We start from the raw sequence: 20,244 nt of genomic DNA on the forward strand, positions 1-20,244 counted from the left end.
TACCATTTTCAGTTAAAGGTTTTTGGCTGACAACTGAAGGAGGAATAAATCTGTCAGAAGCTAAGAACAATTAGCTTTTTATTATGAACCTTTTTGAAGAAAAAAAGGGTTGTATAAAGGTCATAACTTCTTCACATCAGACATACATGAAGTAAATGAAAGAAATTTCACAATGAAGCAAAAACCTTACAACAGATTTTATAGAAAGTATTCTGTGTGTTACAAAGCAGACTTTCAAATATTGCTCTCTTTGTGCTGAACGGAGTCCAGAGCTTTCAGAAACACCTGCACAGATATTCCAAAGAAAAGCAGCCTTGAAAGCAGTCAATTTTCCTTCCTGTTCAGGAGGTGGCAGTGGAGACCCAGCAGCAGAGAGCCCTCAGGCTGCTGGAATTGAGGTGGCATCGCTGGGAAGGACGAAATCAGAAGTTTCCTGGCCGTGCCCAGGTTCTGTGGTGCAAACAAAGCACCAGCTGCTCTAGGATGGGAATGAGCTAACAGTGAAAAATCAAATGAGAGGAATTTCATCTTTACAGCAATGGGAAGGAAACCCTTTTGAGTGCATTTATAGCTACTTCTGTTGCCAACTCGTGTGGTATTTACTTTGGTTTGTTAGAGGTATTTCCTTTTTTAATTAGACTCCACAATGCCAAATGTATGCACAACTTGAGCAAGTGACACACAACACAAGCATGTTTTCGTTCACTCTGTACAACAGAATACATTACGTTTCAGTGTTATTGTCCTGGCGGGGGACATTTGTGCATGTATGAAAAACTACATTCAAAACATTTGCTTCCAAAATGCAATATTGTGTTGGTTGCTCTTTCCAGTTCTTTACAGCGGGAGGTGATCCATCCTCACAGCAGCCATTTGCGAGATGCAAAGCTCATCTACTTCTCTCGTTGTTTGGATACAAAATTTAATATGAGCTGACTGCCTTGCCCAAAGCCCCAGAAAGAGGCGCAATGGCAGAGCCAGAAATTCCTGGCCTTGACTACTTCCAGTGCTGGGCTTGCTTTCTCTTAATTAAAGATGCATTGGTTTTGTTATCCTCCCTCTGGTTAGTGTCAGAGGCTGGCTGATTAGTACTTGTGCTTTGCCTTTAGTTGTTTATGGATTTCTGCAGTTCCAGGGTTTGTTTTTTATAGTGATGGAGGGAATATCATAGAACTCAACTGGGTGGTAGCAGCTGTAGGGGCTCAGGGACGGTAATGACAGTAATGACTCTGTTTAGGAGAGTCTGAACAATGGGGATGGAAAAAGCAATCAGGAGCCTTTCTAAGATATGTTGGGAAAAAAAAGTGTTATTCATTTCACAAAGCACTATAACTAATGATCAAGCAAGGAGGCGTCCCAGATTGTTGTGGTGTGACTAAATTCAAGAGAGAATAGGAACTGGAAAACACAAATAGGAAATGGAAAAATGCAAACATTCAGCCACAGCAAATTAAGGTCTGGGCTCGGGGACACATTTCCCTTATTAATGAGTTACTGGAGATTTTCTTGGGAAAGCAGTGGCCCAGAAACTTTGTGTGAGCACGTGCACTTGTGTTCATTCCCAAGCGCATTGTGAAAAGTCACGGCCGAGCGATGGGATTGTTCCCTCTGAGCTGTGGTAGGGGGCAGGCTGGAATTGCCTGCGCCGCCGGCAGCGTGTTCATGGCTGTATGAACTCGTTAAGGGCAACCCAAATGCTGTGCCTTAAATGCCTGGCAGGTTGCCACTCAGGCAAGGTGTTTGCTCTGCGGTGTTTTTGCTGATTTTAGCTTCTGGCCACGCGCTGTGCCTGCCCTGATGGGGTCCCCTTGGGCTGAGCTGACCCGATTCAGTCCCTTTTATTGCGAGGCTCATGGATGCTGCAGCTTCAGCTTCTCACCCTCTGCTTGTGGCAGAGCCGAGTCTTCCGAGCACTGCAATGCTTTAGCCTAACAAAGCCTAGACAGGGGGCTTCACAGTGGGAAGCCTCAGAAAGATACAGGTTACAGGACACTCAGTAGAGGACGTAGTCCTTTTTGCCAAGAAGCCTGCCACTGTATGAGCACGGTGCTGGGAACGGGGCTGCTCACGGCACTTCTGCAGGATCTGGAGCCCGTGGTAGTGCTTACACAGACCTGCAGTCCTCCCTCGTGTAACAGCACAGAACCAGGCTGTGCTGAATAAAAGCAACACACAGAAGAAATGTAATGCAGACACTTTTTTTTTTTTTTTTTTTTTTTTAATCAAGGAAACTCCACCACTTATACCTACGCAAGAGTTTCACCTCTGAGCCTTCTTTATATAAAGAATTTTAAGCTACTTGCTGCATGGATGTGTCCTACTGCACATGCTTACTGAAATGGGGCCTTCACCCCATTAGAAGCTCTCAGATTACTGCAATACTAATAAATAATAGAACACGTTTAAACATCAGCTGTACCACAGAACTTTATAGGAACAGACTAAAAATACTCAGGCTGAGGCCCAGCTTTTTGCCTCTCATTACGATACTTTGAGCCTGTAACTATTTGGGAAAATACTTTATAATGAGAAATAAGAGCAATTGTCTCTTTTCCTGGTAGTGTACAGTGCAGTGCAATCTTCTGAATGTATGAGGATGGAGAGAGAAGTAATAGAGTAGAAATGAGGAAAAGCAGAAACTACAGGTACTTTTATTTCCACATGCATATTCATGAACTGCTGAGTTGAGTCAGGGGTATCTTTGTATTTTTGGTTTTTCAAAGCAACCAGAGTTTCTTTCCAGCCTATACTGTAATTTAGAGCTGTTGAAATCTCTACGAGAAATAAAGCTGAAAAACAAAATACACACAGCTGAGCCAATTTTTCTTTTTTATTATTCTAATTTGACACTCACATTACAAAATTTAGAAACCATAGACAGTTCAGGCAAACTGTTAAAACACAGTATAAATTAGGGGGGTTTAATATATAAATTCTATACATAGGTAAGTTAGCTTGAACATGACTGACAAAAGGATTTCAGAACAATCTTACCACAACTGTATAAAAAGGCATGGAAGTAGGATGGGCACTATAATCATGAACGCGGGTTAAGACATTTTCCACAACAGCTAGAAAGCGTAACAATGACCATGCTATCCTGGCGGTGTTCATGTGGGGTACAGTATGCATATTACCATTAACATTTTGCAAGATCTATGTACAGTCACGAAATTATAACAGCCACTTTCAAGTAACTTTACTGTTTTCTGCCTGCGCAATTAATAAAGTGGTGATATTTGTTTCGAGGACTTCTAACAAATCTACATGGGTTTAGTATTATGGAGGGTAGGGGGATTTCGATTTGACCCGAAAATGCTGATCATAACATGAAATAGCTTAATTTAAAGGAAAAGGTACAGGAAAAGCGGAGCCCCTCACTACTATTGCTCCCACAATCATTATCTACCAGTCTTTTAATCCATATTTCTTTTATTTCCTAGCTTATTCTCGATTAAAAATAAAATAATTTATTTCCCATTTTTCTAAGCACAATTGTAAAATGGAGTTATAACAGATGAAATGTAAGACTAGAATTTGGGTGTCAATATGGGGTAATTTTGGAATGCAAACGCTTCCCAGGTGACTGTGGACACATCGTTCCATCTTTGAATTCCTCATTCTGAATATCAGGACAATTCTGCTTACTCATTTTTACCCTGTGTGTTTAGGTCTGTGAATAAATGTTTTGGAATAGCGTGTTCCTGGGTTATAGGTTTAAGATAACTGGTACTGTCACATTTCACAGAACTTGGTAAAAGCGAAAAAAATACTAAAATCTGATTTCTCACCTTTATATACCAATGAATACTTGCTTAGAGTCACCAGTTCTGGAACCCAGCAGCTAATTTATTTTCCACCTGCATGGCATACTAGCAGTTTTATTTCTTTTTACAGACTGACTCCTAAGGGAAGTACTTACGCGTTTGTAAGACTCGTATCTTGAAACACTTAAATTTAATAGCTGTGTGCTTGTATCGCTCAGGAAGAGTTAGGAGGATTCTGCTGGAACTATTCCTTCCAGTTCAAGGTGAGGACATACTGTAAGTGATAACCCAGCCTGGGCTGTTTTGGAAGTACAGATCATGTCAAGTGTCTAGACTCTAGTCCCTGTTTTCTCAACTCTTCAAACTCCCTTTTTGACTCATGGGCCAAACACCAGGAAAGCGTCATATGCTCAGTTATCCCCAAAAGACTGGAATTCTAGAAGCACAATTAAACGATGAAAGCAGTGACAGAGTACTGACCAGTTACAGTTCACTGAAGAAGCTGCATTTTTTCTGAAAGGTAGCTGGAAGTTACTGGTCAGAAGTCCATTAAATAGGTTGTGCACATATTAGAAGGAAATTTACTGTACAGATATTTAACTTACAGGACTTGTGAGCTCTGAACTCTAAGTCTTCTGGATTCACGAAGGGCTGGGAATGTTGCTGCGCTGCAGTATTTGCCTGGGCTAGCACTTTTAGTGCCAGGGAAGGGAGAAGGACTCCTAACGTGAGAGCTCTGGCGTATGACTGCAGAGCCCCTGTATGGCAGAGAACTAGAAAAATATTGGTACGGCATTTTGCAGAAGCTGTTGATAGAGCAAAATACCACTTCTGTGGAAGGAAAGGTATCAGAGGGAGAGGTGGCATTCTAAGCCACTCCGAATCTACAGTGTTACAGTCTGAGGCTGGCCACAGTGGAAGGCAGGGGATCTAGCCAAGAGTAACTCATACTTTTTTCTGTAACTCAGGTTATCGCCAGAGTTTCAGTGTCTTGCACCTGTGCAGAATGTAGGAAATGCCACCCCTACAAGCTATTAACTTCTAATATACATCTTGCATAGTATAAAAATGCAGAATGTGATGCCTTCTATGTGCATTAACTTAATGTATTTGATAATTTCTGCATATCTGAAAATATGCAAAAAGAATTGTAAAATAAATAAGTACAAAAGAGATTAGCTTCCAGATCTGTTTCATTAAAAAGGCTGACTTGCTTGCTGCCTCCCTGATCAGCTCAGGGACTGGATCTCTACAGAGCAGCTAACACTGGCTGCAGGGAAAGGGACCCACTGCAAGGCAGCGTGCTTTCTTTCCAACATACCCAATGTGAAAACACAAATATGGGAGCAGCTTGCTGTGTGTATCATTTTTTCACTGGATTCTCTCCTGCTTTGGACTGCCCAGCTGCCATTGATGTTAAGAGGAATAGCATATGCACGGGTGTCATTTTCCACTCTGCTGCCATGCTGTGAAATATAAAAGTTAACAACCATCAAGGTATTGCTCATAATTCTTACGTACTTATTTTACCATGCTGCTTAGATCTTAAAAATTCTGTCAACTAAATAACAGATTCTCCATTGTTTCAAGTCCTCCAGAGGAACCTCTTTTAGCTTAAAGAATTTTCTTGTAATTATTCTGTTGGACGGAGAAGGAAGTATGTTTTGCCTCAGGTGAACTTCCAAGAATTTCTTACCTTTCAAAAGCAGTGTCCTAGCATCAGAAACCTAAGGGTGCAGGCTCAGATATGGATGTGCACGACAGCTTTGTACAGGAACATCTGATCACTGCTGCATCCACCGGTTGGTGTATGTGCTGCCATACAGACGCCAGCTGGATCTGCACTGCTCCCTTGCCACAATTCAGTAATGCCCTGCACCAACTACCGAGGTAATTTCACTTAACAATGCCTTTTTTAAACAAACAAACAAACAAAAAAAGCCTTTGGCCCACAGTTGAGCCTCTGAGTAGTGCCAAAGGAGCTTTTCCATGTTTCCTTGTCACTTCCTAATCCTATTCTGCAGTTACAACAATAGAAATAATGTTTACAATCAAAGGGGTTTTAATTTCCAAAGAAAGACACTCCTGAGACAGTAGTGCTGATTTCTACAATTTTTTTCTTTTTTAAAAAGAAAAAAAAAAAAAGATTTCTTAAAAGCCAGAAGGCCAAATTTTGCTCTCTGATGAGATAATTCACTGGATCAAATTCAGTCCTTGAATTTGCTGTTGAAACTACAACAATGTCAAAGCAAACTTTTGCCAAGGCTGGATTTTCACCCTGTTAAGTGCACCTGCCCATCCGAGATTTGCAGTTGGCTCACATGAAAGGCCGAGGACTACAGCAGTTGCCAATGCAATTTAATCCCTATACATAACTTTAAACAGTGTAGTTGCAGGACTGCTCCAAAACCCACCAAAATCAATGGGAATTATTCCTCTGACACATCCCCGTGCTGGGTTTGGTCTCCCTCTATGAAGCAGTCACTGTTAGGCCAGACACCATTAACTGCATAACATTTTTAGACTGATATGCATAACTATCTTTTCTACTAACACATTTTCTTTTTGATAACTCCAACTACAGCTTCATTAACCTGAACTCCATTCTGAACTGGATTTGCAGTGCTCATGTGCTTTAAAAAAAGGTGCATAAACTATTGCAACACAGCATGATAAAGTAAGGAGGGTATCAGTAAGGGACTGGCTTGATTTTAAGGGGGTGATTATCTTATCGCTACTGACCACATCATAAAAACCTTCAAGCTGAGAAGTCTCTCTACGCTTGAACTGCTTTCTATTTGAAATGCCACAGTAACTTGTCTTGATGTTAGTCTAATGACTACAAGCCTTTCAGTGGCCTAGTGTTTGGCGTTAAGTGATACCACTCTTTTTTTAAATCATGGTAAGAGCTCTCCACGTTTCTAGCAAGAATACATAAGTATCAGAGGTGTTTTTTCTCATTTTGTGTTTCACATAATGCTAATATTTTCTTCTGAAAGAAATCCATTGCTCAAATTGTCATCCTTTTTTTTTTTTTTTCAGTTGTATTCAGACTTTGTAATGCCGGTTGGTGAAGCAGAGCTCTGACCACACCACCCTGCTGTCTGGAGCTGTACTCCCTAGTCAGGCCAAGTATAAGGCACGAATGCAACCGAAGCTGTAACTTAACTCTTGAAAATCAATTTAAATCAATAGGATTTTGGCCACAGAGCTATGTGAAGGCAAGCCACGATTCTTCAAGTCTATTTTGAAAGTATTGCTGTCTCATTTTAAGGTGTTGTGTATTCTCATCTCCAAGTTATCTGCAAGGTGCAGTCAGCATTTCTGGAGACCACATGCTATGGATCAATGTACCATGCACCTCTATCAAGCAGTAACATTCACCAAGAGATGAGGATGTTTAGCACCTCTAAGAAAAAAAGTGTGTGACTACATAAAGACTTAAAGATGATCTGGTGCTTCTGAAAGCCCCACTAAGCCCTTAATACCTCCCTAAATCTGACTTCTGTGCTCCCATTTTAAGCACTGAGGTTTGAAAGTTTTGGACTATGAATTTGTTTAGCTTGCAACATCGATAAACTTTATGAGACCAAATTTTAACTCATTCTTATAAAATTGCCTGAATGCAGGAAGGTACCCCAAAATGTAAAATATTATCAAGAAAAATCACATTTTGATTAATCTCCTGGGTGTTAATACCTCAGCTCTACCAGCCTCAATGGGATCATTAGAAAAGGAGTGAGCATTTGCACTTTAAGAAACAATTTTTAAGGAAGGGCCCATCCACCTACGGTGGGTTTCAGATGACTGAAAAAACCCATTCCATCATGAAGTCACGCTGTGCCTACTAAAAAGATTCAGACATCACACAAAAAAAAAAAGCCCATTTAGCAAACACTTACGAGCATTAGCATTGTTGCAGGTACATTTGTGGTTATTGCTCTGGATTTGTTTGGAATTAAACAGGATTTTAGTGGCATCACTCTGGAAATGGTTCTGCTTGAAGGAATGGCTGTGTGCGTACATTTCTCTGTACAGCTCTCAGCTCATGTACAAAAATTAACAAACAGCATATCAACAGTGTCACCAGAAGCATTGCTCCCTGGCTGGAATGATGCTGTACTAATCTTACGCTTAGTTCTTCCATACACAGCTTGAGTATTGACATGACATTTTCCCCTGACATGTTGCCCCTACTTGAACTCATGTGCTGATAGATAAACGAAAAGGAGAATTGGATTTCTGCCTCAAGCCCCTCCGTGCACAAATCTGGATGAAACTGTCCTGCTCACTTTGACTGCTCATCTCACAAAACTGCAAGAGTGGATTCCAGGTTGCCACGGTCCAGACTGCACAGGTTTTCACAGATCAACACCCCACACAAGAACGGCACTGTAAACACTACCAAGCTTTAGTATGTCACGTAGAACATGTCTCAGGCCACCGTACCCCAGATCAGCTTAATTTTCTGGGTTGCCCTCAAACAATAGCTCACCAATACCCCTCACATTTCAACAACTCACTCATGCATGGGTAACTTTTGTGAGGCTTGGCAGTGAGCAGGAACAGTTCCACCTTTCTGGCTAAATGCAGAGCCAGGTTTTATGATTAGCCTCACTTTTCCAAACCCTACAGTCATTTTGGAATCGCTCTAAATTGAAATAAAGCAGTTAATGATTTCAAAGCAAATGTGATGTTCTGCCATTGTAGACAGAGAAAGACTGGAAAATCTGAAAGGCCAGCATCAAATCATTAATAAAACTAAGTTGAATATCACATGGCATTTAGGTTTCATCAAAACTTTTTGAGGTCTGTTTTGGGGCAGGTGGAACAGTCCTTTCACATACAAACAAGTAGTCTACTGTTAGGGCTTAGTTTTGAATCTAATATCCATACAGTTCATTATCATTTATTGATAATATATGAGCACCATGATCATTGTACCAGTTAGAAGAGAAGCCACAGTCTCTGTATTATCTGCAAGGACGTGGTGGATATGGTTTAGACCCTAAAAACCAAGTAAGATAAAAATGGTTATCTGTTAATGAATGACAAATTTTGTACTTTAGTTCATTCATTCCAGTCTGAAAACCTTTGTCTTTTTAAAGCATACCATATAGTTCCCACTTCTGAGCAATTACTTCCCCCTTCCCACCCTCTTAGCATCATGTTGCAAAACAAACAGTACTGTAATAATTGAAACCTGATAGATTTTTTTCAAATGCTAATGTCGTATCTTTTCTTGTAAGTGTGATAAAGCCCTCTAACGGATGCATCTCACCATGAACAAAATTAGGGAGAACACTACATACATTAAATAGAGGTAAATTGAGCCCAGAGTAATTTGCTTCTTCAGTTCAGCTTGGGGGAGAGGTGGTATTTAAGGAACACCGTCTACACTGTATGCCCTCCGCAGATCTGCCGAGATTCACAGTAAGAAAAACAACAGTGGTGGGAAGAGTAACTAAGCAATAGCCATACTTCAGATCATTCTCTGTAAAAATTCATAGGATGTGTCCGACTCTCCCATGCCGATGTGATCTGTATGTGACATACATGTGTACGTATGAGTGAGTGATGTCATTTTCATCCACTGGAAGCTTATACCTGTTGCAGTCAGTGCTTTGTTCAACAAGGCTGGGGGACTGCTAATGTAAGATTAAGTTCTTCTTTCTTCATTCAGCAATGAACCAGATTGCTGCTGTGTCAGTTTAATTTTATAATCCTCAGAGGGTTTAAAGAGCTGCTATCTGAAGCACCTGCTTCTGAAATAGGCGTGTCTATTTTTATTTTTACATTTCCATTCTCTTTTGCAGTACCATGGTTCTCCATGCTCCTGATTTTCTTCCGTTTTCCTTCAGAGGCAAAGGTTACAGTGATCCTGACGCAGTTTGGGCACAGCCACAAATGGTCTGTCCTTCCTTTATCTCTCTCATAGTTAGAAAAGCGTCCATGTGCACAGTTCTGTTGATTTCAGTGGATGAATCCAGTTCATCCAGCATGTTAGGCAGTCAAAAAAAAAAACAAAAACAAAAACAAAACAACAACAAAAAAAAACTCAAACAAAGTAAATTGTCTACATCCCAAACAGGCATCTTTGGAATCAGTAGTGCAAAATGTTTGCGGATTTCTTTTCTTTGACCTACTGCAATAATCTCTTAATCTTCAAGTCTTTCCTAAAATAGTGGATCTGCAAATTTAAAACATAAGAACAATGAAAAAGTAGTAAATATAAATGCGATATTTTTTTTTGGTTGTTTTACATCACTCTCTTCAGATTCTCATTTACATCAAACCATTTACCATCACTTATAAATCTCTTACAAATAAGAGATGTAAACTGTAGGAAGATTACAGGTACAGCACTGTATAAACACACAAGTGGAAGATATCCTTTAAATGGGGGATAATACGAGATTAAGTTTAGTTTTTATCAGCACAGACCCAGCTCTGTAAATTAGTCATAAATGGAAAAGACCTCCAACGGAGGTCACGCTTTAAACGCCAGCACTTTACAGGCTTTGACTATCAATGCAGCATTTTGGAGGTATTTCAGAACTGAGCTGATACAGTGAGTGGTTACCTTAAGGATTTCCATCTGTCTTTTTCAGTCTGGTTTTCTGGACTTTCACTTTCATAGGAAGCCAGATACAAACCTGTAAAAGGTAAAAATATGTTATTTCAACTGCAACAGGAACTCCCTCGCTTCATGGTCTATCATGTATCTGGAAATCAATATGACACTGGTGTTTAGCTCACATTTTTACCTTTGGAAATCTGTTAAGTTAATTTTGATGGAACTGTAAAGGAGCCCAGAGTTAAAATATGTTAGCATGATGTTCTTATAACAACACTAAAGAGTTAAATGGTCTCCAGTTTTGAATAAAGAGATCTGGGCCTATTTACTTCATCACAGTGCTGCTACCAAAGTGTTATATAAACATTTAAAAAGAGAATTGAGAGTGAAGCAAGCACACTTTTAAAATTAAGGCTTTTCCCATTACTTAACACAACTTAATCTTCCTCGATCTTTTTAAAGCTTAAGTGAACACGGTATCTTAACTGGATACAAAACAGCCCCAAGATAAGAATGAGTTACAGAAACCAGAGAAGCAACACAGTAGAAGAAAATAAACAGGTCTCTTTTTTTTTTTTTTTTTTTTTTTGGTGGTGCATTGATGTCTCACTGTCTTCACACTTTTTTTTTTTAAAGTAGGCTATGATGTGTGTTCACATGCATGTCCTCATTTCATTCTTTAGCGATGCTCCACTCTTTAATGCAGGAACCACCTCAGTATTCAAACCTGTGTTACAATTCAAGCACATTTTAATACTCAAGGGTTGGCTCACTATTCCTCTGCACCCTGACAAGCACAGTCCAGCTGTACTTCACGCACCAGGGTTGCATCTATCTGATACATTCTCCCATTTTTTACTCAGGGTGAATCTTTCCACCCAGCACTTCATCCTGGCTAACAGGGGAGGCCTGCTGTGGCTTCTGCAAAGGGCATCTCCTGAAGTGTATGAATATGGCAGGGGATGTGGGAGAGAAAATCTGCAAGCAATTAGTGGCTTGAGGTCACTCTTTTTCAGTCTACCAGCCCCAAAACTGTACTTTTAAACACCACTTCTGAGATACCCTTGACTTTCACTTTGTGTCCCTTCAGAGCCCAAATACGGAACAAATGCCTCCTTTTACTGCATTAATTATTCAATTTTGGTAGTCATTTTTCTTAGCATTTAGGCAGGATTTTTGAGGGACTATTTTGACATTTTTAACTATGAAATAAAAGCTGTCTGGTCTGATTAACCTGGATCAGTACAGAAAACTGCCTACAGAATCGAGAAAAAATAAACCCAGTGCCAGTATGGCTTATGGGAACACAGCTATAGATGATTTCTGTGCGTGACAATGTACAAAAAGCAACTGACATGACCCAATATGAAATGGCACAGCCCATTGTGCTCAACACCAAATTGAAAGAAGCAAAGAAAAGACAGATAGGACTAAAAAGACAACCAAAGACATAATTTCAGACCAGCCTTTTCATAGCTACAGCTTAAATTAATTACTAGAAAGGATTTTTCTTAAAAATTCTTTTTCGTAGATAATATATTTCTTTGCTGTAGTGAAGGAGGTCAGTGGGACTACCACAGCCCCAAGCTGTGTTCGCTAAAGAAATGTCAGCGTTGGTTTGCAGAAGAGATTAGTCCTGGCTCCATCAATCACAGAATGAGTTTGGCTAAGGAACAGCTGACATTCAGAGCAGTCCATGACATGGTTTTGTGGCCATTTTCTTGATTACAAAAATAGGGCCAGCATGGCAACTTCCTAGACAGCGCCTCATAGAGAAGCTATGGACTAGAGAAAAGCAATCAGGCAGCAAGAATCAGGTAGATGGTTTCATCTGCAAAATCATGTTGATAGTTTGGGGATAATACACAAGCTGTGTGACAGAAAAGCTAGGAAAGAACCGGTCAGTAAGAGAGATCTCCAAAGCATGAATCAGGTTGTTAATTAGTAGTGATGAAGGGACGTATTTTCAGTGATTACAGATTGTACTGTCTTACCATCTTCAGTAAAAATGGGAGCAGTATGCAGGTAGTGGATTATGTTAGCATCTTGTTCAAAGGGACATTCCACTTGTTTCCATGTTATAAATTCTCCTACTTGCTTAGCCAGTTCCAGAAATTTCTGTGAAGATAAAAAAAATGTATCCAGGAACAAAGTTGGGGTTATACATACTTAAAGAACAGAGGGCATAAACTTTAATGGAAGGGGAGGGAACAGAATTATACACATCACATGAAGTGGAATGACTCCAATCCCTCACAACTCTTTAGGCCTTCCAACAGTAAATGTACATGGCAAAAATATTCTGATATAATTTAAGGGGATGCCAGGCTTTATCTTATGCATTACTCACTATCTCACAATGGGAATGGCTGAAAGAGAAATTTAATGCAACTGATCAAAGAGGTGCTGAAGAAATGATTTACAAAGAATCTGAGGGCTGGAGAACCATTTTCTCATTGACACGGGTCAGTTCTTTCAAAAGCATTTCATCTCTTCCCCCCCTCCACCAGATTACATGATCACAGCAATTGCAAGGCACAGCACAACGTAAAAACCCGAGTGCCTGCACACAGCCACTAGCAACACGTTGCACCACCATAAAACCACCCTCTCTGGCACAGGATATATTAGTACCTAGTGCTGGGGCTGCGGGGGAATATCCTACTTCTGTTGATAGAAATTCTTCAGGGTAAGACTTACAGGCAGGAGATAACATGTTCAAATCCTTACATCAATAGCATGATATTTACCTCTTGAACACAGTGACTCTGTACTCTATATGTAATTCTGCCTGTATTCTAATCTTTCCGTAATGACCACAGTTAGTTTGTCTTACTCTGCCAAATCTTTTTATCAAAGTGAGACAGGGCTAAGAAGGCAGATACAATTTAGTAAAAAGTGTTTTATACTGATTTGTCAAAGCATGCGTGTAAGGCAAATACAGCTTTCCTTGTTTGCTGAAAAAGTCCTCTTCCCCTCCAAGTCATGTGTATAATCATGTATGCTGCTGACACGGCATTTCTAGCAGCCAACCCACATGAAGCAAGTCAGAATAATCTGTTTGTCATGTTTGTATAAAATATATACATTATTGCTTTTAGAAAACATTCTGAGCTTGGTTTAACCTTCAAGCAGTCATTTGAGATTGTCCCTTTTGGCACACTCAGACTTTGTTGGTCTGCACTGAAATTGCAGGCGAACAGTCTTACATAGCGCTGTCAGAATGGGATAGATAAAAACAGTTTTCAGATCTTACTTCAAAGTTGACGTGTCCATTTGGAAGGCGATTAGCACATCCTTCATTCAAAAAATAAATGTCTTTGATCAATAGGCTGAAGAAGGGGATCACAATCTGTGAAAAGAAATGGTATAACTATTATCTTTCCACTTCAGTATTTTCTCTGCATGAAACGAGAACTCAGCCAGGAGAGAGGAGAAAAAAAGTATTAACTTTTCAGTGTTTTGTGCACCTATAAAGCAGCAGAGTGACAGGCAAGCAAAAGGGCAGGATGGTGTAGAGACACCTTCAGTCATCAGGAGAAAGAACGCTGAAGTGAGTGTGAACTGAAAACAAAGTGCACCGAGCAGACTCCCATGACTAAGAAAATACTAATAACCCAGTTTATTATCTCTTGGTACATCACAGCATCATTGTCTGAACCAGCCTGAGGTAAGGAACGCAATTCAGCCTAAGGTTTGTTTTCTACCAAAAACTATGATACTCACTGTCCAGGATGGCAGTGGTCGTATAAAGTCAAAAGACACACACAGAGCTGGAGCCAGGCACTGATCTCCAGCTAGGAATTACTGCCAGCCTCTGCCTACATACTTGTTTTCAGACAGATACAAGCTTGTTCTGCCTGCTCCACACTGCCTGGGAGCTAGGTCACCATCATTAATGGTACTGAACATAAACGAAAAGCCTTGCTGAGAAGGAAGGTATATTAACGTGGGCTCAGTGCCATGCTAATACAGTTACAAAGCCACCAGCCAGCTCAGAGCGTGGGCAGTTTGTTCTCATCTGCATCCAAAACGCAGCAAAGACATTCCCTAGGATACCAGTTCTCCACTCATCTCCAGAGGATTTGTATCTTTTGGTCACCATTTATTTCCCCAATAAAAATATGCCACCCTGCATGTTTTGCCTTCCGAGTTTCTGTAGCAAAAACAACAGAAGTGGATAGAGTTACACTTTAACGTTGGCTTCAATCCAGGCACTTTACTAGCATAAAATCTGGGTTAGTGCCAGAAACTCCGATTTCACTCCCTTTTGATTCCCCCCAGCGCATCCAACCCACCCACACGCCGAAGGGCAGTTGCCTCCTGCAGGAAGAAGCAAGCTAATGAGATCAGACGTGTTCTTGCTCCGCAGCATCGTGTGGCAGCAACACACGGCACGGTGCTGTACACGCTCCCAGCATTTCAAAGCCGATCAGAAACCCAGCATTAGCACTGAGCACTGGGTTTCCCAGTGGACTGCCTTATTTTGGAGATGGAACAGGTCATCTGACTGCACAGCTAAACCCAGGCTTAGTTCCTGACGAGCACAGTGCTCTGAATGCTGCACGAGGCACCAGCCCTCCTTCGTTAGCGGTGCTCTTCTCACCCTGCACTCTGGCAGGTTTCCTTCTGCCTCTGTATCACATCTCCTGGTTTTGAGAGCTGCCTTTCCGTGCCTTTTTACAAGCCTGCTTCTGAACAAGTACAGGGAGTTGTAACTACACCATATACACCCTAAGGAAAGGGCTGGATTAAAACAGTCCGGACTGAGCTCAGGGGATCCTCCATGGGTATCCTGAGATCTTCTACAGCCTGTGCTGCAGGCTCATGCCAGCACCCTGAGGATCACGATGGAGTGGATGATGTATTTCTCAAGCAGGTGGACTGAGGCCCGAAGTCTCCATGTGTGTTTCTGTGGTGCCCAACTGCTGAGGAGAGGGGCAGAGGGGACTACGACCTCAAACTGTTATAAGCACAGCTCAATTAGAGGAAAAATATTTTCTTCAATGAGAGCACTTTGCTACAAGCTTACTACAAAAGAAGGTAACATCTTTGATCAGAAGAGGAATTGTGTTCTTTCAATTTTACTCAAAGTCATTAAAATGAGTAACTAATAATCCGGTTTACAATAGGCAACACAATTCCTTAATTCCTACAGCATGAATGACACGACCTTCTCTGTCTGGCACTGTAAAATACTCAGCATGAGCAACTACCAAGTCATGTGCTTGATCATTTGAACTAATGTTATGTACACAAGAGAAATAGAATATAGGCTTCTTCTTATGTAAAATAGCTTCCTTTCAATTTAATAATCTCTCTGTCCTCCATCCTAACTTCCTAGGGGGAGAGATATGGCAGAGACTGCGAACTTCCACAGGAAATTAAATCAAACAATAAAGCAGCTGGCTTGAATATATATCATGGTTGCAGAAGAACGAAACTCCAAAGAGATCTGACTGATGGGTCCTTGCTGTGTTCTGGGAGAGTTAAAAGAATTTTCTGCTGCTCACAAATATCCACAGCCATTGTCTCCTCCTTGCCTACAGAAGTGCTTTTCAGAACAACTCAGCATACTCCCTTTGCAGCTGAGTCAGCCTGCGACCAGCTGCTGATCTCATTTCACCGTAAATGCTGCAAGATTCCATTAGCTTCAGCAGATTTACATCAAATTTGCAGGGACGTGAGATCAGCATCTAGCCTGGCTCCTCTAGTGAAAGAATATTCAATTCTGCCTTATGCTTGTTCACGCAGTATCTACCTTAGCTACGCTTTGTGCAGAGATTACCCATTTATTACTATGTGCAATTGCAATGTTAAACACAACCACTCCTTCATAAAAATAAATAAGAGAACTGAATGGAGAAAGAAGAAAATGAACAAGATGCACACTGAGGCCCAAACCAGCAGGATTACGCACTAACATCTCATCGATCTGATCTTTTGCAGTATCAGTGATGTCTCAGAAACCTATATATATCTACTGCTAACACTGATGGCTCAGTTCTTGCTCAGCAAGATGGCATCAACAACCAAATGAAATGAAAACTCACAAATAGAGAATTTCACCCCAAATTTCCTACAATGGCTTCAGACCAGACTTTTTTTTGGCATGACTTGCAGTAGGTCATCTTTCTGTAATATAAATGGAGAACTAGCTTATCATCTCTGAGTGCTGTGCTTTGTTCTCTAATCATACACTTACAGTAAGGGCTTGTCTGCACAGAGAAGCTGGCTGGCACAGTTGCAACAAAGTGCAGCTCCACCTGGGCCTGCCAAGCTCATGCTCCATACCAAAACAGAAGTCATTTTAATCTGGAATACCCATTCCACCCGGTTTATCATTCTACACAATACGAATTTTTAAGAGATACGGTGATGCTTGCAACGAAGTCCTCCCTACTGCATGTCCTGCCCTTCCCAGCTCCCTGAGAGCAAGTCCACAAAAGCCCCACGATCCATTTCAGACTCCTTTCAGCTGCTGACTTACATTTTTGGTTGAGCTTAGCAGTGTGCAAGCTTTGCACTGGTGCCCCATGGAAGAGAGGAGAGCACTTGCATCAAGTGTTTCAGTCACGCTCTCAGCAGCAATGCACACCAACCGTTTGGAGGTGAATGGGATGTGGTCACACCTACCTTTTCCCTGTTGCTGTGTGCAGTGAGGGATCTGTGAGCAGCCCCCCGCAGTGCAGTTCTGTAGTTATAGAAGTTACCAGTAGGGTCCATCTGGTGCTAGATATACAAAAGACAACACATTGGTTAGAACACAACCTGCATCCTCTGAAGGCAGCTTTGTCTTTAGTTGTATCAAATTGTAAACAGAGTCTAGCCTACATTTTCAAAAATCCACATGCACACAAAACCCGTGAACCACAGATACAATGAGAGCTCTGCAGGCACAGATCATGACTGTAAATAAGATTTTTTCTATTTATAACTTTCCGAGCTTTTATTTGAAGACTAAGGACTGCAAATTTTATATATGCCAAATCCTAGTATTCTCCATACAAGAGCCAACCACCCTGCATAAACTGTTTGAATAGGTGGTTAAAAAACATGCCCTCTAATTACTGTTTATTGGAAGCCTAACTCCTAAAAAACAGTAAAGACTCTAACTACTGTTTAATGGAATGGGAAAATTCACAAAAACAAAGAATCCGAAATACAATTCAAGCAGTATGCCTTTATTTATTCATTTACCTCAAGAATGAAGAATTTGGCTGTTTTCACTTTTGACCAAGTCTTCTTTAACCTGGAAACTGGACTCATGTTCATTCCAGCTGTGAGGGAGAAAGCGTAAAAGAAAAGCCATGGATGAGAGTCAAGCTTCCCCTTTATTTGTTACAGCCCGTGGTGACATCTGGTTAGGAGCTGTACTTACAAATGATTGCCATCAGTGAATTAAAATTCCCTATGTTAAAGCACTCTCGGGCAACATCAATGAAGAATTCAATGACTTGTGCTCGCTGTTTCTTTTTTGCAGGCTGCAAATTAGAATAAATATTTGTAATAAGCACATGCAGAATTGGAGGGCATCTCAGGTAATCATCCCACACATAGCAGGGTCCATGCTACTTAAGCTACCCGCTGCTATCAGCCACGGGCCTCAATTCTATTCCAGCAACCCAGTGGATGCCGGTGACTGGCAGTGTCCAAAAATCAAAGTTTACATTGCAATGACCCAGAAAGACTTCAAGGCAGTACCCAGGCTTGCATCAGTGTCTTAGTGATGGAGCAGGCAGCCCAAACAGCCCAAGCAGTGCCAGCTCCCTGCTGGCCTCCCTGAAGTCAGTGGGCACATCACTGCTGACTTTCCTACGGCAGGATTTCACACCCATCTGACACAGCACCTTTCTCCCAGGAAGGCTTTGTTTCCCTGCATTAATCTCTTTCCCCTGTTCTGGGCCTTTCAGCAAGACGGGCAGGCCTAATGGAACCTTGCATTTTAATCCACATTGCAACTGGGCTGGAATCACCCCACCTTTCAAAGAAGATCTTCAGACGACAACACTGTCAAATCACAAGCTAAGGAGGCTGTTTATCCTGTTACTATTCCCCCCTTCAAAGGGCAAAACATTAATTTCATTTTGATGGGGTCAATCTAAACAAACTAAAACCACTACCAAGTGAAAAATAAAACCACACCAGTCACAGCTACTGCAATGGGCAGCAGGACAAAGCACCACGCGATGGGAATTCACATGCACAACAGAGCTTCAGGATGACAGCTAACAAATACTGCTCCACTAGAATCTTTTCCAGCAGAAATCTCAGAGGATAATTCAAGGCATTTTTTCCTCTCTTTTTCCCTGCAGGGTTCATTATTCCACACTGTGCTCCTACTACATCAATAGAAAGCCTATCCCCAGTGTGCTGCCAGCTCTGTTTTGCAATATGCTTGTCATTTATCAGGTTGTTTCTGTGAATGCAGCACTGCTAAAACTTACTGTCAGACGCTTAGCTAGGTCATAAGAAATAAATCCCCAGGTTTCCTTATTAATGTGCCACCTTAAAGCGGTACCTTGAGCAGCAGTAAAGCACGCCACATCTATTCCCCTTACCATGCAGATTTCCGTTGCTACAAGATAGCAGAGTCTGTTGAACCATTTCACGTAGGCCTCAAGGTTACTGGTCTTCTTCTGTTCACTGAAACAAGGCTGGGGAGCAAAAAGCACGGGAAGACTTGTAATTGCATTTCAGATACCTGCCCGATCGCTAAGCTACATCCTACACAAAGCAATCACTCGACCACATCTCTCTCAGGCACCGAGAAGACAGCGTTAAGGGCTCCTTGGAGAAAGGCAGCAGGTGGGTGGGTGCTGTGTGGAAGCATGGGGTCTCACCCCCTGTGTCACTCCATACAGTTCAGAGCAGTGCCTGGAAAACATCCCCGTTCTGCCTGCTCACCAACGCAGCCTGCGCTGACCCTTGCTTGCTATTACCAGCCAGCAGGCAGCAACAACACCACTCAGAGAAGGTAAAATGAGCACCATTTTCCACAGCCACCCGGTTTGTGCCTTTGATTCCAGCACTTCCCTCACTTCAGTGAACACCATCACCCACGGCTCTTTTTTAGAGGGGAATAAAGTTCCCCATAATTCAGGGAAGTGAACAAGCAGTGAGCAAAAGAAAAAACACCGCTAGTTACTTCTTTATGGGAAAAATATTTCTCTTATTCTCTCGAGTATTCAGGGTAATAGGCTGTGCAGTGCCCCAGCTCTGTCTTGCTGGCTGCTCTGGAACAGGTCACGTACATGCAAGACACACTTCTTCAGTGTGAGCCATGACAAGAAGCACTTTTAGGAAGTTTTATATCAATTCCCGCAGCTAATAAGGGGCTGTGGGAGCAGATACTTGACTGAACTCCTGCAGCTACTTTGATATCAGCAGATAATTTGACTTCAGCAGGGTGACAGGGTAGCTCACCCAGCCTGAAGATGCTGCTTGGGGTTGTAAGAATTTTAAGAACTCCTTTTCCCAGCCCTCAATTCTGAGACTGTCCATTGAGGACACACTGCTCTCTAGAGTTCACATCATTTACCTGAACATTCGTCAGCATCCACTAGAGGGTATCAGAGAATACTGGATTTTTGTTTGCCACAGATGATCATTTCCCAGAGCTGCCATAAATACATGCCACCAAGAAGAAAATCACAACGCATAACCACAGCTCCACGAACGTCAGTGGGACTACCCACGTTATGTAAGTTAAACAAGCGCCTAAAACCCCTTAAGAAATAGGCCTCAGTGTGATTTACATTACATTATGATTCTTCGAATCAAGGTAATTCAAAGAAGGACAATATTTACCTGCAATTCTGTATGCAGGCATTTTTGGAAGCAGAAATCACAGTACTATACTGGGGGCAAATCTTAACAAGCCTGAAATTCCTACCCCCT

At 41.5% G+C, this 20,244-nt stretch overlaps 1 protein-coding gene across 6 annotated transcripts in view; it reads right to left on the reverse strand.

Annotated features, from left to right (window-relative positions):
- Positions 1-2,812: 2,812 nt before the first annotated feature.
- The window catches only part of RASGEF1C (RasGEF domain family member 1C), a 122,557-nt gene continuing 105,125 nt past the window's right edge, over positions 2,813-20,244 (reverse strand). For all 6 annotated transcript variants that reach the window (XM_084535254.1, XM_084535253.1, XM_084535256.1 and 3 more), the window contains exons 7-14: positions 18,906-19,001; positions 17,726-17,828; positions 17,545-17,624; positions 16,981-17,076; positions 13,601-13,696; positions 12,339-12,462; positions 10,351-10,423; positions 2,813-9,957 (exon numbers count right to left, since the gene is read on the reverse strand). In XM_084535254.1, coding sequence (XP_084391380.1) covers positions 9,933-9,957; positions 10,351-10,423; positions 12,339-12,462; positions 13,601-13,696; positions 16,981-17,076; positions 17,545-17,624; positions 17,726-17,828; positions 18,906-19,001 — 693 coding nt within the window. In that variant the 3' untranslated portion in view covers positions 2,813-9,932. The remainder of the gene's footprint in view (positions 9,958-10,350; positions 10,424-12,338; positions 12,463-13,600; positions 13,697-16,980; positions 17,077-17,544; positions 17,625-17,725; positions 17,829-18,905; positions 19,002-20,244) is intronic.

This window comes from Aythya ferina (genome assembly GCF_964211825.1).
Source record: "Aythya ferina genome assembly, chromosome: 14".
Taxonomy (NCBI): Eukaryota; Metazoa; Chordata; class Aves; order Anseriformes; family Anatidae; genus Aythya; species Aythya ferina.